This window comes from Melanaphis sacchari, unplaced genomic scaffold (genome assembly GCF_002803265.2).
Source record: "Melanaphis sacchari strain LSU unplaced genomic scaffold, SCAv2.0 Contig0_pilon_pilon, whole genome shotgun sequence".
NCBI lineage: Eukaryota > Metazoa > Arthropoda > Insecta > Hemiptera > Aphididae > Melanaphis > Melanaphis sacchari.
Window position 1 is genome coordinate 7,746,821 of NW_020270366.1, and position 21,966 is coordinate 7,768,786.

A 21,966-nucleotide genomic window follows, 5' to 3' on the forward strand; every position below is an offset into this window, starting at 1 on the left:
AGGAAAAACTGAAGAAAGAAGTACAGGTAAAAATAAATAAATAGATAATGTAATCAACCATTTCTTTTAATGTATACAATTTTATTTTTATAAATAAATTAGTTATACATACATTTTTAGGTAGGTAATGATAACATTTTGGAAAAACACTTAGTTATTATTATTATTTTAAGTTATATCAGATTCAAAAACATACGTTTTGTTCCATTTTATACTTAAATTTACACAAAAATAATATAAATTATAATAGTATACTTTCTAAATGCTTAAATAATATACCTACCTATAATATATCTTACTAGGTATATATTTGTATATAATAGAGTGATGATGAAAAAAAAATATAATAATAAAAATGAGAAATCTTAATTGTCCTAATAGGTAGTGTCTTTTAACAATTAAAAAAGTAATCTTAATTAAGAGTATGAAATAAAAAAAAAACTAACTAAAATAATCAGAATTTAATAACAAGCGAGACGTACAATATAATATTGGAAGTTGTAGATAAATCATTATAACCATTATTTGCTCTTTTGTATTGTTTTATCACTATTATTTTTTGTCTATTGCTATTTTATTGTCATTATTAAAAATAAAATAATAATAATAATAATAATAATAATAATAAAATATAGGTACTTAAAAAAAGAAAAAGAAAATGTGTATACTATTTATCTAAATGTTAGTTTTTTTTTTTTTAATTATCGTATTGTATCATAATTATTATTATAATTCAAATATCTAATTATAAATATATATATCTAACTTAATAATGCTGATGGTACTACATAGTTTAAAAAAAAGCGCTAGACAAAGGTTAAAAGATAATTACAATGTACACGTTTTGAGTATTATTATTATTTAAATGTTTTCAAAATATTGTGTATAATATGAATGTCCGACATGACTAATGAAAAATAAGCATGTTTTGACTAGAACAATGCATTAGGCAATTTCGTTAAAACTTTTCGTAAAATAATGGATATGTTATTATTGTTTTTAAATGGAATGAAAATTAAATGGCACTTTTGTCTAGAAGTTTATTATGGTTCTTCCTACATCTATGCATAAAACGACGTTTATTTTGTAATTCATCAGACCTATATATATATATGTATATAATTATATATATATATATATATATGTGTGTGTGTGTGTTCCTATTTATATCACGTACATCCATATTTATGTAAATATTAATGCATATAGATAAATGGTTAAAAACGCTGCTGGGTGGTTAAAATCGTCTCCTTAAGTACGTATCTCGCTATGTGGGTTATAGTTTTGTTTTCTGAAAAATAAAAAAATTAAAGTAGTAAAATTAAACAAAACATGTCAATGTCATTATTTTATACGAAAAAATAAAAAATTTCAAATTATGTTACACGTTAAACTCACTTATTGATCTTTGACTTCAAAATATTTATAGGTGGGATTTTCGTATCCATTAATCTGCATATTGGCTACATGACGTTCCTCTTGAGATATACCTTGATCAACTTCGATAAATCCCTAAAGAATAGACAAAAAAACAGTTGAAATTATATAAAAATTTAAACAGAAAAGAGTTTAACAAAAGCAGGACGATAACGTTACTTGATTTTGTGGCAATCTGGCGTTTCTTCTGCGGATTACGGCTACTCCGACACAGATAGCGGCTATTAATGACAATCCGGCAAATGCCAACGTTAGGTGGACGTTTCTTGAATCACGGTGGAAATTTTTTCGGGTGAAGAATGTCTGTAAAAAAAGAATGAATTGAAAAGAATTAGATTACTCAATACCTAATAAGTTGCATTGTGTATCTGGAAGATATTTATGGGGAGGTGGTGAGCGGGTGGATATTAAATACATTATTATGAACCTATACAAAATTTAACAAGTAGTAATTCTAGCAATTTAATGTTTAATAAGTTAAAAGTACTAAACGGTTTATAATATACATATTTTTTGCGTACATTATAGTAACTACTATACTATAATATTTATACATCATTTTTTTTATAGTTTTTAAGTTCATTTATAATACTGTAATTATAATTTGAATTATATATAAAATAAATAGTGAAGTAGCTTTACTGTATAGTTGACTTGAATGTATTTTATCATTAAGTAGTTTTTAGAATGAACAATTTAAAAAAATTTAAAATAACATGTTAAAGTATTATATTATTATGAAACATAATAATTAAATTAAACATTCTAAAACATAAAAAAGGTTTTCGATGAGGAGAGGAATTTTTATGTTGCCACTTTTAAGGTATGTCACTGTTAAGAGATTTTCTACAGTTAAAAATTATTATTATGTATCAAAATTACCGGTTCTCCATGACTTATATCATGCACTTGGGCATGAGAGATTTTTGGTTCGGAATCGTGGTCGTGGTGTTGTACGGCAGCGACTGAAGCAGATGCGGCGTTTTGGTCGGGTTTGATCGCTGAGGGTTGTTGTTGAGCTTGTAGCTGTTGACCTGGATGTGATTGGGATTCAGTGTTTTCATTAGCATCAAACTCAGCGGCTGTTTCAACTTGAAGTTTGGCTTCTTTTGATTCGACCATTTCATGTGGTTGTTTGCGTTTCATTTCCATCGGATATCTTGTATGAGATTTTTCTGTACAACAAACACATTAAAATATTACAAAAATGAATCAATTGCCAATAGAAAATAAGCTCTAAGTTACCTTCTTGTGTTGTTGAAATTTCTTCCTTGTATTTATCCAGTATACTAGCTTCAGCATCTCTGGTCATGGCCAATAGGGATCCTGGAGTATCATCTTTGCTCCTGAGCGCTTGGATGTAGTCCGACATTAATTGTGAAATCTTGCGTGACAGTGTTGGATATCTGTACAAAAAGACATAATAATGAAGTGAAATATGCATTTTTAATGTAACGATCTGATACAATAATATTTCTCTATGTATACACACCTGTAAAGCATTTGCAGAGATTGGTTGACCATGTGATCAATATCTACCAAATGTTCCAACGTGACTGATTTTTCACGTTCCGCCAATTCAATACTAGACGCGAGTAAATGTCGATAATGCGCTATTGTATGATGGCGATCTTTGTGCAACGATCTGAGGAGTTTCTGAAGACATTTCTGTACTTTGTGTGTCTAAAATTAAGCATAAAAGGCATTCGACGTATTAGAATTTTTTATAGATTACAATGACCTGTTCGATATAAAAATTACATAAAAATAATATTATGTTTGATTAAATTATTTAATACTTACATTTGGAGGATTTTCGTTGAGAGCAAAAACGTAGCAGTTCATGGCTTCCTTCTTTCTATGATTAATATGGGCGTTCACTCTTTGCTGATGCATGGCAAACAGTTGGTGTTTTTCTGCTGAGCCTTCTTCTTCGAGGGATTGTACGGTTTGTTGGAATCGGAGTGTCATTCGTTGTTTGAATTCTTCGGCCATGTGTGGGTCCTTGGAACGCATTTCTTGGTACCGTTCTTCCAAATCAGACCAGTCTTTCATAACTTTAGTCACTTTTTCACGGTGCAATTCTTCCAATCGATTTAGAGCTTCTTTATACAATTTATGTTCGTCTCTGGGATCGAAATGCGTGAAATATGTGTCTGGGGTCGGTAAGTTTCTAATAGGGTTAGATGGTGTAGTATGAGAGCTTTCAGGAGTAGATGGTGGTGGAGGTGGTGGTGGTACGGTTGTTGTAGTTGTAGTTGCTTTCCTCGTGGTCGTCGTCATCGTGGTGGTTGAGGTAGTGGTGGTTGGTGCTGCAGTCACGGTCGAAGTTGATGACATGCGAGATGGTGGTATGTCGTCATAGTTATCATAATCATCGTCATCATCTTCTTCATCATTTGCTTCGTCGTCATCATCTTCATCGTCATCATTGTCGTCAATGTCTTCTTCTATGTCAAATTGATCTGAAGAGAGAAGACTATCCGCAGCTACGGGTGCCGTTTTCTTCAATTGAATTTTATCTAAATTTTCAGGAATCATAAATAAACCAATAAATAGTAATTAAATTAATAATTTTTATTGGATAATAGTAGTATAATAATAAATAATTACTATAAGTACAAATAACAATTTAGGCTATATCACAATTTACATGAATAATATACAGTATATTAATTAATAATTATACACCCCAAACAGTTTATTTTATTATGAATATGAGAAAATTTAAATTACCTATAATAATAATTTATGCATATATATATATAAAATATATTTTTGCAAGTGTAATGAAATTTTTACCTTTATACGGACAGCAGACAAACTCTACACCCGAAAATAACGATATACCACAAGGGAGCAACATAGCGAAACTTCTTAGGTTGTGGTCACGATCCTGACAAGCTTGACTTGCTGTTTGGTTCCAGCGATCAAAAGGCCAACATTTGCTCTGATTATGCACGTGATCAAATATACAATTCTCGGGAACCAAGAGAGCGTCACTTTGGAATTGTCCTTCTGCAAACATACAAATTACATTCAATTTACGTGATGGTTAAACATTTATTTACTTTTTTGGCATATTTATAATTTCAGAATTAACGCAAATAATGAACAAACAACTAACTTTGTAAATACCCTTATAATAGAACAATGTAGAGAAAATTATCTACAAACATTTAGGAAATTCATGAATTAAATTTATTAAGGCGGCTAAGTTGTTAATTTAACACTAGTAAGTTGTAGTCGGTAAAATATTTTCATCTAAGGATACTGTATCTAAATAATTTACTGACAGAATGTTCTTTTTTTCATTTTCTTCTCTTTACATAACATCTTGATATAAATTATAAAATACATAAAAATTTATATAATAGTTAACGTTTAGACCGATAATGTCTAATGGATGAATTAAATTTTTTATTTTTGCTCTACTCGAGTATTTTCATTGAGTTGAATGACGTTGCTCAGAGACTATATACAGTGAGTGGTTAAATAAAATTTTAAAATTTTAAAATTTTAAATAAAACATTCTTTAAATCAAAGCCATGCCATTATGATTTGGTACCCATAGGGCAAGATTAAAAATATTTCCCATCCTTAATCATTAATTTATAATTTAATAATTTTGTCATTATCATATTTTGTTATAATTTTTTAAATATTTTTGTAAAAATAACACGATGACTTAGATATTAGTAAATGGTTTAATAATATGATAATAAGAAAAAAATAGAAATTAAAATCAATGTAAATTCATTATTAACTTCAGCATCATATCTAATAATTTGATATAAGTAGTTGATTTTTATAAGAAATATTTAAAGTGAGATAGAAAATAATAGGAAAATATTTTGCTTTTTTTTTTTTTTTTTTAAAATGATTTATTTCTTATTTTTAATTTTGTTAAATTTATAAATTTATTTTTAATTTAATTTGATAAATATAATTTTATTATTATTTTTTTTTAAATGGCTTGATAAAACAAAATCATAATTTCTAACAAGCCAATTAAATTTAAGAATATTCCATAGCCAGACTTCCCAGTATTTCAATATTAGATTTTCTTAATCTTAAATTGTCGATGTTAAAAAATTAAATATACGGTGTTTCTATTTATTTTTTTCAATTTTAATTTAAACTTTGAACACAGTAAATTGACACAATTGAATTATTTTTATTATTTTTCCTTTAAATATATTCGATGTTTGTTATATTCTGAGGTTCAGATAGTTTTGGATTTAGCTTTTTCAAATTTTTGAATACCTGACGAGTAACGTATTTTAATCATTTTTGTGTAATTATGGAAATATTATAAAATTATTAATTATAAAAAATTATGTATGCAACGTTTTAAATTAAATATATCTCTAAAATTTATTTAAATATGATTGTATGTACATCATACAAATTGTAAATATTTAATCAAAATTACTTTTTTAGTAACTAAAAGTTTTAAAAAGTTTAAAACTTTTTGAGTTATGGATTAAATTGTAACTATTTTTGTCATAGTTTTCATCTGCTTGAAATTTTTTAAATATGAAACCTAACGTAGTTATAAAAATAAGGTGTTATTTATTTTGTTTTGCACATATAGTTTGAGTAGTTTGAGTAGGCACTTTCATATCTATAAATTTATCTGTGATCAATTAATATTGTAATCATTAGGTGTAAATTATGATGACTTTCAGTTCCAAAATGTATTTATTTATTTAAAAAAAAAATCACTTATTAGAAATGTATATAGTAATCTAAAAATAAGATAAATTAAAACTTGTTTAGCTTAGTTAGTTATTAGGTAATAAAGGTAATAAAATTAGTATTGAAACGTTCGGTAGCTTTTGGTGCACCTATAATATAACGATTTGCATGAGCTGAGTGTACAAAGATATCGGTACCAGATTATAATTGTCTCGAGAGCGTAATACAAGCAAGGCGATTGACGAGTTTTTAAGCCTTGTATAATCTCTTAAGAGTCTATTGTTTTTTAATTATAATTTCAACGATGGTGTAGGTAAATAGATATAAGTACTCTCTTTTACGCAAGTTTAAGCGTAAAAACGAGGAGATAATATCCGCTACGCGAAACTTGAGTAAAATACTTAATGTTATAAATTTGAATTTGAAATACTTAATGAAAATATTATTCATTGATTTTAAATATTTCACATAAATATTAATATACATGTAAAATATTAAAAACAATACACTAAGTTAATAGAACATAATAATGTATGATTAGAATCTCTGGATTAGTAAAGTTATTATTTTGACATTGGGTGATTATTTATTTTAACAATATTAAAAGAATTTTAATTCAATTAAAAATAAGAGACTACACAGTATTTAATTATTATTAAAACTGTAGTTCTATTAGCTATGTTTAGTTAATTTAATTATTTTTTATTTTAATTATCTATTTTTGTGAAAACTTTTTATGTAGAAAAAGTGTTTAAAATGTTTCAATTATATCAATAAATGAGCCTAAATCAGCGTTATGTATAGAGGTATTGATCGTAAGTACTGTAAAAAGACCAATTTTTAAACTTTTTTTTATCAAAGAAAAACTATCGGTATAACTATCAAATAATTTTTAAAAATATCAGTATTACGAAATTGAAGGTTTCTCTATGTTATTGGAAAGACAAAATGTCCACTTTCCAAGATCTACATGAATTTCCTAACTTGATGCTCTTCAAATTTGATTTAATGCAAATAAAGTTATTTCACCTGATCTACATATTTTTTATGTAAATTACCTAAAGGTTGCAAAATATTGGTATAAATTGCATTCAAATATGGTGTTGCGGGGGGAGGGAAATTTACGTAAATTTCAATGATCAAAGGTTTTAACGAAGTTTGCTCTTTAAGGTCGTTTTTTCAATTTATATTAATTCATTATTGTTTTAAAAGTAAACACGATAGCAAATCATTAACCTCTAAATAGAAATTAGCTAATATAACAAACACCATGTTGTTGGAATTTTATTATTCATACTAATAGGATAAAGTATACTATTATAATATTTTAAAATTATATTAAATACAAATTTTAATTTTAATTTTAGAAACAAATTAATATTATAAAAATCATTTAAAATAGTTAAGTGAAATGATGATAATATTAAGGCACAGTTTATTGTACTATTACTGTCCATTTTGAATAAAATAACAATTTTAGTTATATTTTATAAATACGAAAACTATAAATGATAATAACATTATTATTAGTGTTTCATTAAAAAATGTTAAAATTAGTCAATTTAATTCTACGTTCTCCGTCTCATAGAAATACGCAATTCCAATGAACAAAACAATATTAATAATTTTGTTCACTTTGAATTATTTGTATAGTTTTTATATATAATTATAAATTATACTGTAAATAAGATATTTACAAACTATTAACTATAGTTTAGTTTAAAGACACTTTTAGCCTTTAGGTATATATAGTTTAGAAGAACTTTATTGGTAATTAAATATTGAAAAAAAACTCAATTTAGCATTTTTCCATTATTGTTTGATTTATTTTTTACTACCATAGAAAAAAATTGTTCAACAAGGTTTTATTATCAAGATATTTATATTTTTTCTTATCTCTTATTGTGTTTAAATATAGAGGAATGTTATACCTAGTATTGCAGATAACTTCAAATAATTTTATTATATTTTATCTTTGTTTAAACATCACATATTTCTGCATTCTGAAGTATTAAATTAAATACTATCTTGTAGAAATAAAAATAAAAGTTATAAGAACCGACAATATTTCTGATAACTGAGATGTTATAATATAATCAATTATTTTCTCTAATGCAATGGTATAGTTTCTTTGCATCCACTACCAATATATTACAAAACGTCTGATTAGATTTTTTTTTCAATTTAGAATTTTGAGCATAGAAAAGCTTTTGAAAAGGTACTGCCAATCAGCAAGCTCTCTAAAGTCCAAATACTCGATGTAATTGTAAGTCAAGACAAGAAATGGTGGCGTGAGAGAGCTAATCAATCACGGGAATAAAGAACAAGAGCCATAAAAGACTGTAAATCGACGGACTCGGCAGCGATGAGTGTGGGAAGAGGGTAGGATCAGTATTAAAGGGAGATTTACAGACGAGAGAAATTATGGTCAAACAAAAACGGCAGCAGTTTAATCTCGTATCGGTTGAAGGGTTCGCGATAAATAAACCTTCCTGAAAACTTACCGAGACATCTGTATGGTTTCACCCAGTCCGTGTGCTTACATTTGTTGAATCCCATTTTACACCAGTTACCGATTTTTACGTAATGGCTGGATTCCACTATGTTGGTAATGTCGTTCTTGGGGTAAACCTATAACATGGTAAATACGTTTTTAGTTCATTTTGTTTTAAATAAAACTTTTTATTTTGAAATATTTTTTCGTTCATATATACATGCATTATCTTTAATATTGTTCTAAAGAGAATATTTTATTAATTTAATTTTTCTTTGATCCTATTATAAAAATATACAAATTTTTTAACTATGATTATTTATTAATCACAACAAAAATAAAATACTATATTATATCGTTACTTATTAGTACGGGTAAGGATTCGATTGTCAATAATAAATAAGTAATTTTTGTTTTACAAAAAGCATGCAAACGTATTCTTACTTTTTTACAGTAGTCCAAAATGTCAACTTTTTCTTTTAAGCATCCAACTTTGCGTTTCGTGTCAGATGTCCATCGGCCGTTCTCTGACATGTACTGACTATAGTATGGCGTATCTGATTTTGCATCGCACAGTACAGCGACTTGAGGCTCGAAGTGTACTGGTGCCGGTCCATCAGCGCCTATGCCCTATATAACAAAACATAAAAAAACAGGTTGAATTACAAAATGTATAAAAGCTAACAAATTATATTCGACTTAAACATTGATCTTCTACTATCATATAATGTAGGTACATAATATTAAAGATACTATATAAACTAGTAATGTGTTAAATTTAAGAAGGTAAAGTAGATCACTGTGTGCTTACAGACAAATCCAATAAGGTATCCTATAAACTTATTATATAAATGCCTATTTCATATTAATATGATAAAATAATTAAAAAAAAAATAAATATAAATTTAATTTTAATCCGTCATAGAGAGTAAAAGTATCGGTAATTAATCAACGTTATTTGATTTCAACGAAGCGTAAAATTTTAAGAAATTGCATTTATACTTTACATAATATTATTATCATAATTTTTACATATTACATAATTATTACATAATTTACTATATCATTATAATATTATCAGTGGATGGTGACGACGTATGTTCACCTCCATGGTGGTGACATATACATATATTTGGTACACAATATGTGTTTTACCGTTGTCTTTGAAAATCTTTGGTGTCAAGTATTAAATACGCGTTTCTCGTGTATGGCGTAACATCACATTCCATTTTTTACCCATGGGCGGCGGCACAATCGGATGGCGTGTACGCGAAAGATGACTGGGTGATGATTTAAAACAACATCAGAAGGATGGATATATATTGTGTAAGGATTGAAGTGGTGCTGGTAGAGGCGTGCGGGATATAATATGATGCACTAGATGAGCTTAAATTGTCAACGGTCGATGAAAATGGCGAGGATGTGTGAAATATTATAACGAAATGGTAGACGACAAGCAAAAGATGCGACAGAGGAAAAAAGTACAAGGAAGGGACTATGTGCTTGGGTTGGCGTGCAGTTACGACAGATACGAGATATTATTGCGAAATGACAGACGACAAGTAAAATACGCCAATTGGAAACCCAGGATGACGCTGGTCAGTGGTATTATGGCAGGGCAGTCAATAAAAATAAACGATAAAAATATGCGTATACGCCTAACTGTTTCATACGATAGGATTTGAATATATACTATACAGAGTAATATGCTATTATTATATAGATAAAATGTTGATAAACATCGATACTTAAGTTCAGTGACAGTGTATGCATATACCTACAGTAGTATTAGTGCTACGGAGGATAGTAAGGAGTAATAGCGGCTGAACCTCTTTTAACAATTATTATTTGCACACAGATTTAAGTTCATGAAATCCATTTTTTTTTTTAGTATTATTATAACTTTTTCTAATATTAAGCGCTAATTCTGTGTAAGTATATGTACTTATCATTGATTGAATTTTTATTATCATATTATTATATTATTATACGTAATATCTATTGTGTTTCGTGTATCACGATCACGAGTACGAGTATTTAATTCAGAATCATAATATCTGCAGCATACTCGTATATTATAATTTCTATTATATACACTGCATATATATTATTGTTAATAACTAAATTCGATTGTATTTGTTAATCAATGCTTCACTGATAGTTTATTACATGTCTGTTGTTACAAAAAACGATTGCGGTAATATAAGAGACGACCAAAATAATAAACAATCGAACGTTTATAAAGCCGAACTTAAGCTACCGTTATTAAATCAATAGTTGAAATGTTTGAATTCATTTTGTCTCGAATAACATTTTATAGTAAAATATGGCCATTAAATTAGTTATACCATACTGTAAGCGTATGTGCGTGCAAAACTGCTAAATGTCACGATATTATAGAAAAACAAATGAAAATCTTTAAAAAATATAATATAATATAGCTTTTGTGTTTAAATAAATTTCAACTATGATACTAAATAAATTATATGATAATATTTTATACTAAGATCGTTACACAACAAATTACGCACAAATCTTAGTGCTTCTAATTTGGAAAAAATCAAATAAAAATTAAGAATCTCAGAGTCCATACGACGTTTGTGCATAAGGGGTTATATTTGTATAATAATTTTTATACTTGAAATTAATTATATTAGATTTAATATCACTGTTTATTAAATTATAAATATTAATCTGAGGTGAATTATTATTATTTTTTTAATCTCAAGGTTAGAAAAATATTTTTTTTATTCGTGTATTCATAAAAATAATTTAAACTAATTAATTTTCTATAATAACGACATAGGACACTTTTAGTGTACGTGATCGTTGTATTTAATAAATAATAACATGGATGGTACGTATATATTATATACAAACGTGATGCTTTATAATATTATCAAATAGTTTATGTCACGGAATTGAGTTCTTGAGGTGAATATTGTATTCATTTAAACTGCGTAATTGTATGATTTATACTCACTCGGAATATTAATATTAATAACTGATTTAGTGTAATTTTAAGCTTATAGGTAGTTGAGTATTGATGTTCTAAAATAAAACTGTATGTATTTGTTTTTATATTAATTTATAAAATTTCATAACTAAATATTGCCTTCAGATGCCAATATATATTCCGACGTTTTAGATTTCTTTATCGTTACTTTTCCCAGTCATATAAAATATTCCATTACTAACTTCTCTTGAACTGAAAATCTTATCATTCTCAAAATCCCCCATAAAATTCCACTTGACTTAGATACTGCGGTGCGGTTCAATCCAACAAAACTACCATTCAAAATGCAGCACACGATGTATCAAAATAACTCTTCATTCACTTGCTCAATCAATGTCTTACCTTCACACATTACACAGTTCATCGCAGATAAGTATTGAACACTCCACATTTAGCAAAGAACACATTTTTCAAGTGATAGAAATAACCTCTAACATTTTACTAACGGTTTAAAAAATATTCTCCGAAAACACAACTCTGATAAATACTACGAGTATTTGAATTCTCTCTTCAAATCTGATAACTCACTTCGGAGAGCAACTAAAAATATTTTTAATGAGAAAATTAAAATACCACCTCTATGGTATTCTAACAACTCCATTGCATCATAAAATATTGATAAATCAAACTTATTCGCATCAGATCTCGAAAATAGATTCTTACTAAATCCAAATTTATACAATAGAAGCCATTAAGCTTATGTTGAAGCTTAACTACTCAAAATTTAACCAATGTGTCTTATTTATGATAGGTGGTTAAAAATAGTGTATTAGTATTTAAATTTAAATTCATTTTACGAGGTTTATCAATTGAAATGTTTAGATTAAAATTTTTCAATTATTGACGAAATGTTGTCGGATGTGATTTTATAGTATTTATAGACCGTGCTTTGTGTTAGATGATCTTACTGGGTATTTTAAGTCCCTTCGCACTTTTTATGTGTGCAATTAAGTATACTAAGTAGATATTATGGCAGCGACGATATCGCATCAACGTCTTGTCATGTTTTTTTTTTTTGTTTTTAATCGATAACAATAACCCAAACACGCAGTGGCAGCCAGATATGACGAGCGGCAGGTTAAAGATAGCCGTCGTGGCTGTTCCTCGTGTTTCCGTGTCGTTAAATTAGTTGCTCTCATCAAACGCAATAAATATTATATTTAGCTTGCAAACAATCATTGAGTATGCGAGAAAATAATAATGATAATAGTAATATAAACTGCTTTGTAATTATTTTTTGAACTCAAATTGTTGCAATGAGATTCCATCTAATGTGTTATGGTGTGTAAAAGGCGATATAGAGTACAGAGAGGTTATTAATTGGTTTTAAAAATATGATGTAGTATTCTTATCGGTGCATTATAATACATATCATGCTTTTTGCACAACACACAATCAGTATAGTGTGGATTAAAAATCTACGATATAACGATACAATAGTATTGTATTATACATATTACACAAGATTCATAGCGTAGGGTGAATATGAAGATATATGCAAAAATGGTTAATTAAAGATTGTTGGTGCTAGTAGTGTGGTATATATTTTTTATACATCAGTCGATAGAAGATATTTCCCATACTAATAAAAATTAATGTTTGATTTTATATTTAGTTTACTATAATAATACGTAAAATCATGACCAGAAGATGTTAATTTTTAGTATAACTATACGGTCTATTATGTGCTTTTGGTGTTCGAAGAGATGACGTTTTTAGATGAGTTAGGTTAATAGTAAAATTACCATATTATTTATTATAAACGATTTATTTTTTTATTTTTGGATTTTAATAATTTTGTTAAAATTATTTGAATGAATCATAATAATTTATCGACTAAATTGTATTGTCTCAATAATTATAATGATACGTTGAAATGCTATTTACAAAAATAAGTTTTACACCATATATTTTTACTCGAATATCCGCTTAGAATGCGGTTTATTCAAGAGATTAACGCCTATAAGTATATTATTTCGTTAATGTAATGGTGTAAAGTAAGACCATACACGTTTATTTTTAAATCATTGTTTTATTTATAATTTTAGTGAAAAAAAAAAAAGGTAATTTAAAATTGTTTTCTTTTCTTTGTCGATGTGTGCCATTAGGTGATTTGAATCTACTCTTCTCTAATATATTTAAATTTGTAATTTGTTACAAATTATATTTTACTATTTTAGTTATTAATATACGAAGTACTATTAACTTAGACTAATTATATAAATTGTATTTAGTAATATAATACATGTAATTTTTAATTAACATAATTTTATGTATTACATTTGTAAAAATAAAAATAGGTCTTTGTGCTTATTTGAATTATCATACATTACATTTTATGTAAATATTGTTACAAAACAAATAAATATGCAGCTGGGAGTATTGATAGTGTCATTAAATAATATCGTACTCGTAGATTAAAGTTGCATTTTATAGGTACCAATTTGTCGTTAATAGAAATTCAAAATTTTGGGGCCAATCTTTACGCCATTAGCTCGACGAGGGATTTTACTTTATATCTCTGCAATGTTATAGGCTCGTTACACCGCTGTGCTGGTGCTAATGACAAAACTGTTTCGACCCATATTATACTATTATTATTACGTTTTGTTGTCTAATCTATACACGAGAAAGCCGGATTGTGCTATCGTTCGATAATATTACCACTATTACATACGTGCGTATAATACACACTAATATCATCCCACACACCGAGGTTAATTATTTTTCAATTAAGGATAAAGTAATAGCAATGGCTTAAGGGTTTTGAGTGGTTCTATTATAAACAATATAATTGAACAAAATTCTTAAGGATAGTATAATTTTAAAAATGTAAAAATATTTATATAGGTACGTTTTATAAGTGTAATTTACAAGTTTTTTGGAAAAATCTCTAAAAAAAAATTAATTTTCAAACTCTTAAAAATATTTTGTTTAAGATCATTAACGATATAGCTAAATACATAATAAATTATTATGCGTAAAGATTATTCATGAAAACGATGAAATATGTTAGTATAACTTGTATTGGACAAAGCATATAACGTAAGAAATATTATTTTTATACCGAAAATCTGGTTTACAGGTTTTCCATTTGTTGACATAATAATTGTACGTATTATATATAGGTATTATGCGTATAAAATAATTTCAAATGCACCTAACTATTATTCCTCATAAGTTGTATAATGCATATTGTGTTTATATAAAGTATGTCTCAAAAAGAACGCTGGATTTAAAACTGCTATAGAACAAATTTATTTATGAAAAAAAAAAAAACAAAAAAACAAACATATTATTCTCTTTAAAAGAGGTCAAAGTTTAAATATGAAAAATAATATTGAGCATTTGCCTTCCCTACCAGCCCCACACACATATATATACACATATCACTCCGTCCATGAAATTTTTCATCACCCGATCACATATTGCCCCTCTTTTGGAAAAAATGATATGTGTTTTTTGTTATTTTTACATAAATAAATTTGATCTATAATAGTTTTAAATCCGGCGTTCTTTTAGAGACACCTTATATTATTATAAAGGAACGGAGGAGAAGGCGTGCTTCGCGGTTGTGAAAACTTTACGGTTTAATAAAAATACATTGCCGAATTCAATCGTTTACATTTCCTTTGGCTACTTTTTTCGCGTCAAAGAAAAAATAAATACTCTATGAGTTAAATAAATTATCGTGTCGTTGAAAATTGAATTTCAAATATTTGGTTACGGGAAAGAACTTTCTACTCTGTAAAACTACATTATATTATATTAGTATATATTTGAAAGAGAGGAAAATGGTAAGGAATCTTTTTAGTCACTTTCATTATCGTCTATTCGCGCACGTATCAATAAAACACAATGTGTATAGATTTTATAGCGGATAACAATCTGAAATATTAATTTTATAAATTGTATACATAACGGACTCAAAGTTTTAACATTATGATCTTCATAATTTATTTATAGTTTTTTTTTTTTAATAATTTTAATTAGTAGTTGTTCGACGGTTTTGTGCGGGTAATTTAAAAACATTATATTTTTGTTAATAATTTAGTAGGGTTATAATAGGACGGCATTTAGTTATGTGTTAAAATAGCATCGTCAAAATTGAATTATTAACAAATGATCTCTCAAATAACACATTAAGTATTTTAGTAACAGTCATTAACGGGTCGTGAATATTTAAACCAACCAAAATAATGGAAAAGCGTAATAATTACTATTATCTTTTTGGATGAGATAAAATTCGTGCGTTTTATAAAATTTATAACATGACATGTATTTCATCCCACTACATCACGGTTGACAATTAATAAAACTATAATAATTTAAATGTTATAATTTATTTTATACGCTAATATTTAAATAGTGAGATATATGTGAGAGATTCAAACGGCGTATTTAAAAATATTACGATGAGTATTTTATGAAGGTGTGAGCGTGTATTTCATACATTGTAGTCAGATAAATGAGAAAAAAACTTAACTATAATTATAATGTGTGAAAAAAAAATTTGTTAAATATTGAGAAAGAGAGATAAATCTAATAACTAACATTTTTATTTTTATTGAATATTTTATATGAAACTAATTTAGAACAAAATAATTAAATTAATTTGTTTTTATAATAAAATGCAAAAATTATAATTAATAATATAAAATCTTAGTAATTAACAATCCACATAGGAACTTATAAAGTTTTTAACCATAAATTAAGATAATTAGTTGTGGTGGATTTAATAATTTAATACTTCTATACTAAGAAAACAATATTTAGGCTTAAAAACATTTTCTTAATATTTTGTATTTACTTAGATATTTAGTTGTTCATGTAAATTAAAATTTAAAAATGTTCCGATTTAAATATATTATGCAAATACCATTTATATTTATCAAATATAAATTTGAATTATTATGTTTTTAACTAACAAGAACACATATAAAACATTTTGATAATTGTAACCTTATAGTGCCTTATAGTTAGATAAGAGTTTTTAAATTTTTATTTTATTCTAGAAAAATAATCAATGATATATTCATAATTTAAGTATGATGTAATGTTACATTTTATGATTAATATGGTTAATGAATTTTGTCTTTTTTACAACATAGTTGATCGCTAAACATTTATTATTTTGTTTAAAAAGAAATACAGGTGTTCGATGGTAGTTAATGGCTACCAGCTGATGTTGAAGAGAAATTTCAATGCTTGAGTATAAATCTTTTATATTATGTACATAAATTACTCATACTAATAAAAGTGATTTTTTTTTTTCACTAAGACATATAATTTTATGATAAAGAAAATTAAGTTATTCGTTTGTAAAATTTTTTTTCTAAATATTTTTTTCTAAATACAATAAAGTTTATTTGTTTTTTTTTTAATGCTCATTTAAAAGTCTGTAAATTTATTAAATTTGGTAAGAAAATTTGGTAATGTGTACACAATATTTCATACACTTTTCATTTACTTTTATATTATAGCGTCATAAAACAACTCAAACTATTCTTAAATCTATAAATTATTATTTTATAAAGCGTACTGCAATTATAAGTATTAATGTATATACCAATATTCATGTAATAGTAAAATTGAATATTATTATAATACTGTTTTGAATAGTAAAAATCTAATATTTTTCTCAAAAAAATAAAAATATAACAAAAGACTATGTTTATATTTATATATATATATATATATATATATATATATATATAAATAACTATTCTATAAAAATTTATTACATTCCAAAATTGTCTATCTCATGTGGACTATAAAGTTCCATGATATATTCACTATTGATAAAGTGTGAGTATATGTTGAGTACTCATGGTCTAAAACTCAGGACGTATTCACAAAGAATAATATCGTTGTATAATGTATTCAATATTAATGAATTAATAGAAATCATTATTACATACCGTGTATTTGCCATACAAACTCTATTTTCTCGTACACTGTATAACAAAGTTACACGCCACAGTTATTGAGAAAAGTCTCCAAACATTACGAGCACTTTTGTGTGTGTGTTTTCAAGTATTTACATTCGATTAACAGTGTATAGATAAACGTGGTAATATCATTTTACGATAAAACATGGAATAAATCGTTAAAATGATGTTCATATTGATCATTAAATTGTCAGTAATCTCACTGTAATGGCTATGTTTGTATAACGGAAAAAGTTCAATAGAAAAATACAAATTAAATGTCGTAGGTAGGCAAAATAATTAAAAAGAGAACAACTGCTATAGAAAGGGTAAGTATCTAAATAACTTTTTTTTTATAATAGCGGTTAAAGAAACCGCGTTTATATAAGAAAATATTCGCTGGATTGATAGGATAAGAAGGAGCAGACATTTCTGTCACACGTAAACCAGCTTTTATTTATGTGTCAGTACTGTTGAAAATGGATGATTGTCAACCATTCATTAACTTTATTTATAAAGTAAACAATGTTATGGTATATATATTATTATGTACAATATTATATGAGACAATTTTTCTGATACTATAAAATTGAATTATTTTTTCGATATCCTTTCAATATATTAAACCTCTTTCAGTATAAATCTATTTAGTTTTCAATAAAGTATCTCGAGAATTCAGATGGTCATATTAACAGACAACTTCTACGCTGCTAAACGTTTATCATTTATTTAATTTTTATATTCTACTGGAAATTTATTTTGATGTATTGAAAATACACATAATATAACACTTTTTAAATATACGCTCACGCAGAGCTGTATTTAATATTTAAAATGAAAATAAATCAAAACTAGAATATATACATTTTTTTAATTATAAAAGCACATTATACATTTCATCAAACAAAAAATAGTTTACTCATTTTTAGTTGTATTCTTTTTTTAACTACTATAGTTTATGTACATGAAATATTGATAATATCACATACATTTTTTAAAATTATAATTTGATTGTATTTTATTACAAACAATTGATTTTTTTAAAGAATTAATTTACAATTAAGTTAACTACTCAGAATATTAAATAAAGTATTAAATGATTAAATAGAATAACAATTATATTTTAATGTTTTGTTAAAAAATATAAAATTTTAAGTTCTTACAAAAATAATTTGTTATTTATATAATATTTTAGTGCTATGCATAGGGATGAACTGTGAGAATATATAATTTAATAGCATAAAATACTATTGATAATATGAAATTTTGTGTTATAAATAAATATGTTCATATGTGTAGATGAAGAAGTATCTATTATTTTCTTTATGTAGATTTTAATTAATAAAAAAATGTATTCAATATATAAATATTATTTGAAGTTATGTTATAACGCATGATAATATTTTTATGTAATACATATTATTATGAGTGTTCACAGTTTACTTATTTTCGTAATAATACAATGTACGTCAACAATAAAAATTTGTTAAATTATTTAAATGAACTATTAATATAATAAAACATAGTATACATGTATAATTATAAATTTTTTTATCATTTTCATAGAGTTAATTAAAAAAAAAAATGTAGGATATTTTTAAATTTAATTCTAAAAAATAAAATTAAAAAAAAATAATTATTTTAAATACAAATAATTTAAAATTTAAATAAAATAATGTACACTCATAATTAAATTCATTTTTAAAAATAGATTATACTTAAAGATACACAGTTATTTAAAATACCTAGTCAATAAATTATTTTTTAAAACTTTAAATACAGACAAAGTATGTATGTTTATATAAAATATATTTATTTTAGTTTTACATGAATGACGGTGTTGATTAATTCAATAATTATTATTGAACAGTGTAGTTCTTCTACACAGTTCTGCACCTATATTGCCTATATATAACGCCGTTCAATATTGTATAGTAAAGAAGTTAGATTGAACAAGTAGACTGTGTCGGGAATAATTAATTTTGCTTTGTTTACTTTAACACGGTCGTGTATGGATTTAATATTACAATATAATTAAAATATATATAAAAATATAACATAAATTATTACAAATCTATTGCTATTTATAGTCCAATGTTCTTTTTAAACTATGAAAAATACTTAGTTTAAAAGTTTAATTTAGTTAGTTTAATTGAAGTTATTTATTAATCGAACTTTAATTGATTGTAATAGTTTAAGTAAAAAAACTAAATTTATTGAATATAATTAAAAGAAAAATAATGAACTTCTGCTGGAATAGTTTTAAAATATTAAGAAGTACAAAGTTTAATTTGATTTACATATTTTCTAACTAGAACGCCGTGAAGATTTGAAATTTATATGTGTATAAAATAACAGTTCGTTCAACACGTGTGTTTTCATTTAATCAAGATTCACTTTTTAGGGAAAATCATAAACAAAAACATGAGATACTGTGTATTTACTTGTGTACGATATAATATGACATTATAATAACAAAATGGTTATTGATTATTACGATACATAATTTATTGATCGCGCTGTATTTATAATATCTACCCTTCGGTAAGTAAAATTTTTATGACTACTTGTCATGGTAATAACAAATTTATTAATAAAGTATTAGTGTTTATACAGTTTTCCGTAACCGCCTTAAAATGTAATTCTTGTCAATTTCAAAACTTCAGTCAGTCTTGTATTTTCTTCACGTTTTATGTAGATTGTGCGTCAACGGTAATAGGAAATATGAATTGTGTTATAGCGTGTTGGTTTCGAAGGAGTGAGTAAATTAAAAAAAAAATAATGTATTAATAAAATTGTGCTAATACAGTATTCTAATAAGTAATAACATTAACGCCGTTTGTTCGTATAACGTATCTCATTGAGCTGTAGTATACGTATAGTTACTGCTTATAAATACGGTGCGATTCTCGAGAGTCCGAATTTTTAATTTCTGTAAAACTAAAGCTGCTGAGACAATTTTTTCAAAAAATAACTATGAACTATTATAATATAATATATTTACAGACCATCAAAGCTATTATACCATCACGAGGGAGAGTAAACTATTATTCGAGATGTTTATGGCGTGTGTATTGATGACGGGACGAGGAGCAAAATAATAATCATAAAGTGTTCCCGGTCGGTTGCTTATCGATGTTTTTTACTCATATTATTGTCATTTGTCAGGTATATTGTAATAATAATTATTATTATATTATTATTCGGATCTGCTAAATTTTACGTACGTCGGCAGTGATGGTATTATTATTGTACACGCACGCACGCATATATGTATGCATATGCGACTATACCGTAATGATATATTTATATATATATTATATATACATACCATTATGCCGTATATGCGTGTACTACGTCGTCGTCTGCTGTCATTGTTTTGTACGCGTTATATAATATATTATCCCCGACCTTAGTCACCCTCGCGTCATGTCTATCCCTAGATCACACACACACACACACACACACACATACACACATATATATATATACTCAAATAAATATGCACGCAATATACGTATAGGTATCCCGAAATCTAGCCACTCTTTATCGAGCCAAGGTTGGCCCGTCGTCGTTTATCGCGTCCGTTTCGTTGTATATAACATCGTGTCGTACAATAACGGTGGGAGACCGGGTAATTTTGCCTCTACCACCGCCGCCGCCCGAAGGAAATCAATAGTGAGCGGCGCTTTGCTCAGACTACGACGATCGCCCAGCACAAAATAATACCAAACACACGCACATAACCACATGCCACTGCCAATCCGAGTAATATTCTAACACACACACATTCGTATACATATTTTGTATAATAATAATCACGTGTGTGTTGAAGTTTTACATTGATGTTAGTTTGGTATTAAACTTGTATTAATAGTAGTCCAATCGTAAACAACGAGTTTCTTATCGATTTTTGCACGCTCCCGTTCTTTGGATTCCCTCAAGCCATCATAAGAAAGACGATTGTTTTGTACTATTGTATTCCTTTAGAAACAAGACAATTGTAATCATTATGCACCATCCTCGGGATAGTAACCAGCTGTGACAATAACCGCGGATAAACCACGATCGCGTGCATAGCTTAATATACTACACACTGTTGTAAGGTTTACGGTCATTTCTACAAAGCCTAACATCGTTGAGGTAAGTATATTTTGTTGGTGTATTTGGAATTTATACGATCATTTGTTTAAAATCGCTGAACTATAACTAAAAATGTATGTAAAATATTATTTTTTTTACATTTCTATGGCTGGAATTCACATAAGCTTTTTTGAACAAATACGTATGTGTAATGATTGCCGCGATTCGTTAAATGGACCGCGTACGTTAATAATATATACATATATATGAACAAGAAATACGCGAAGTGATAAAAACGAACAATA

The 21,966-nt window shown here is 26.5% G+C and overlaps 1 protein-coding gene across 1 annotated transcript in view; it reads right to left on the reverse strand.

The window, feature by feature from the left end:
* Positions 1-771: 771 nt before the first annotated feature.
* LOC112593924 (amyloid-beta-like protein) overlaps positions 772-21,966 on the reverse strand; it is an 84,136-nt gene continuing 62,941 nt past the window's right edge. Inside the window, exons 2-11 of the mRNA XM_025338520.1 lie at positions 9,077-9,262; positions 8,643-8,769; positions 4,240-4,455; positions 3,241-3,959; positions 2,930-3,120; positions 2,683-2,843; positions 2,320-2,612; positions 1,597-1,740; positions 1,399-1,512; positions 772-1,291 (exon numbers count right to left, since the gene is read on the reverse strand). Coding sequence (XP_025194305.1) covers positions 1,399-1,512; positions 1,597-1,740; positions 2,320-2,612; positions 2,683-2,843; positions 2,930-3,120; positions 3,241-3,959; positions 4,240-4,455; positions 8,643-8,769; positions 9,077-9,262 — 2,151 coding nt within the window. The 3' untranslated portion in view covers positions 772-1,291. The remainder of the gene's footprint in view (positions 1,292-1,398; positions 1,513-1,596; positions 1,741-2,319; positions 2,613-2,682; positions 2,844-2,929; positions 3,121-3,240; positions 3,960-4,239; positions 4,456-8,642; positions 8,770-9,076; positions 9,263-21,966) is intronic.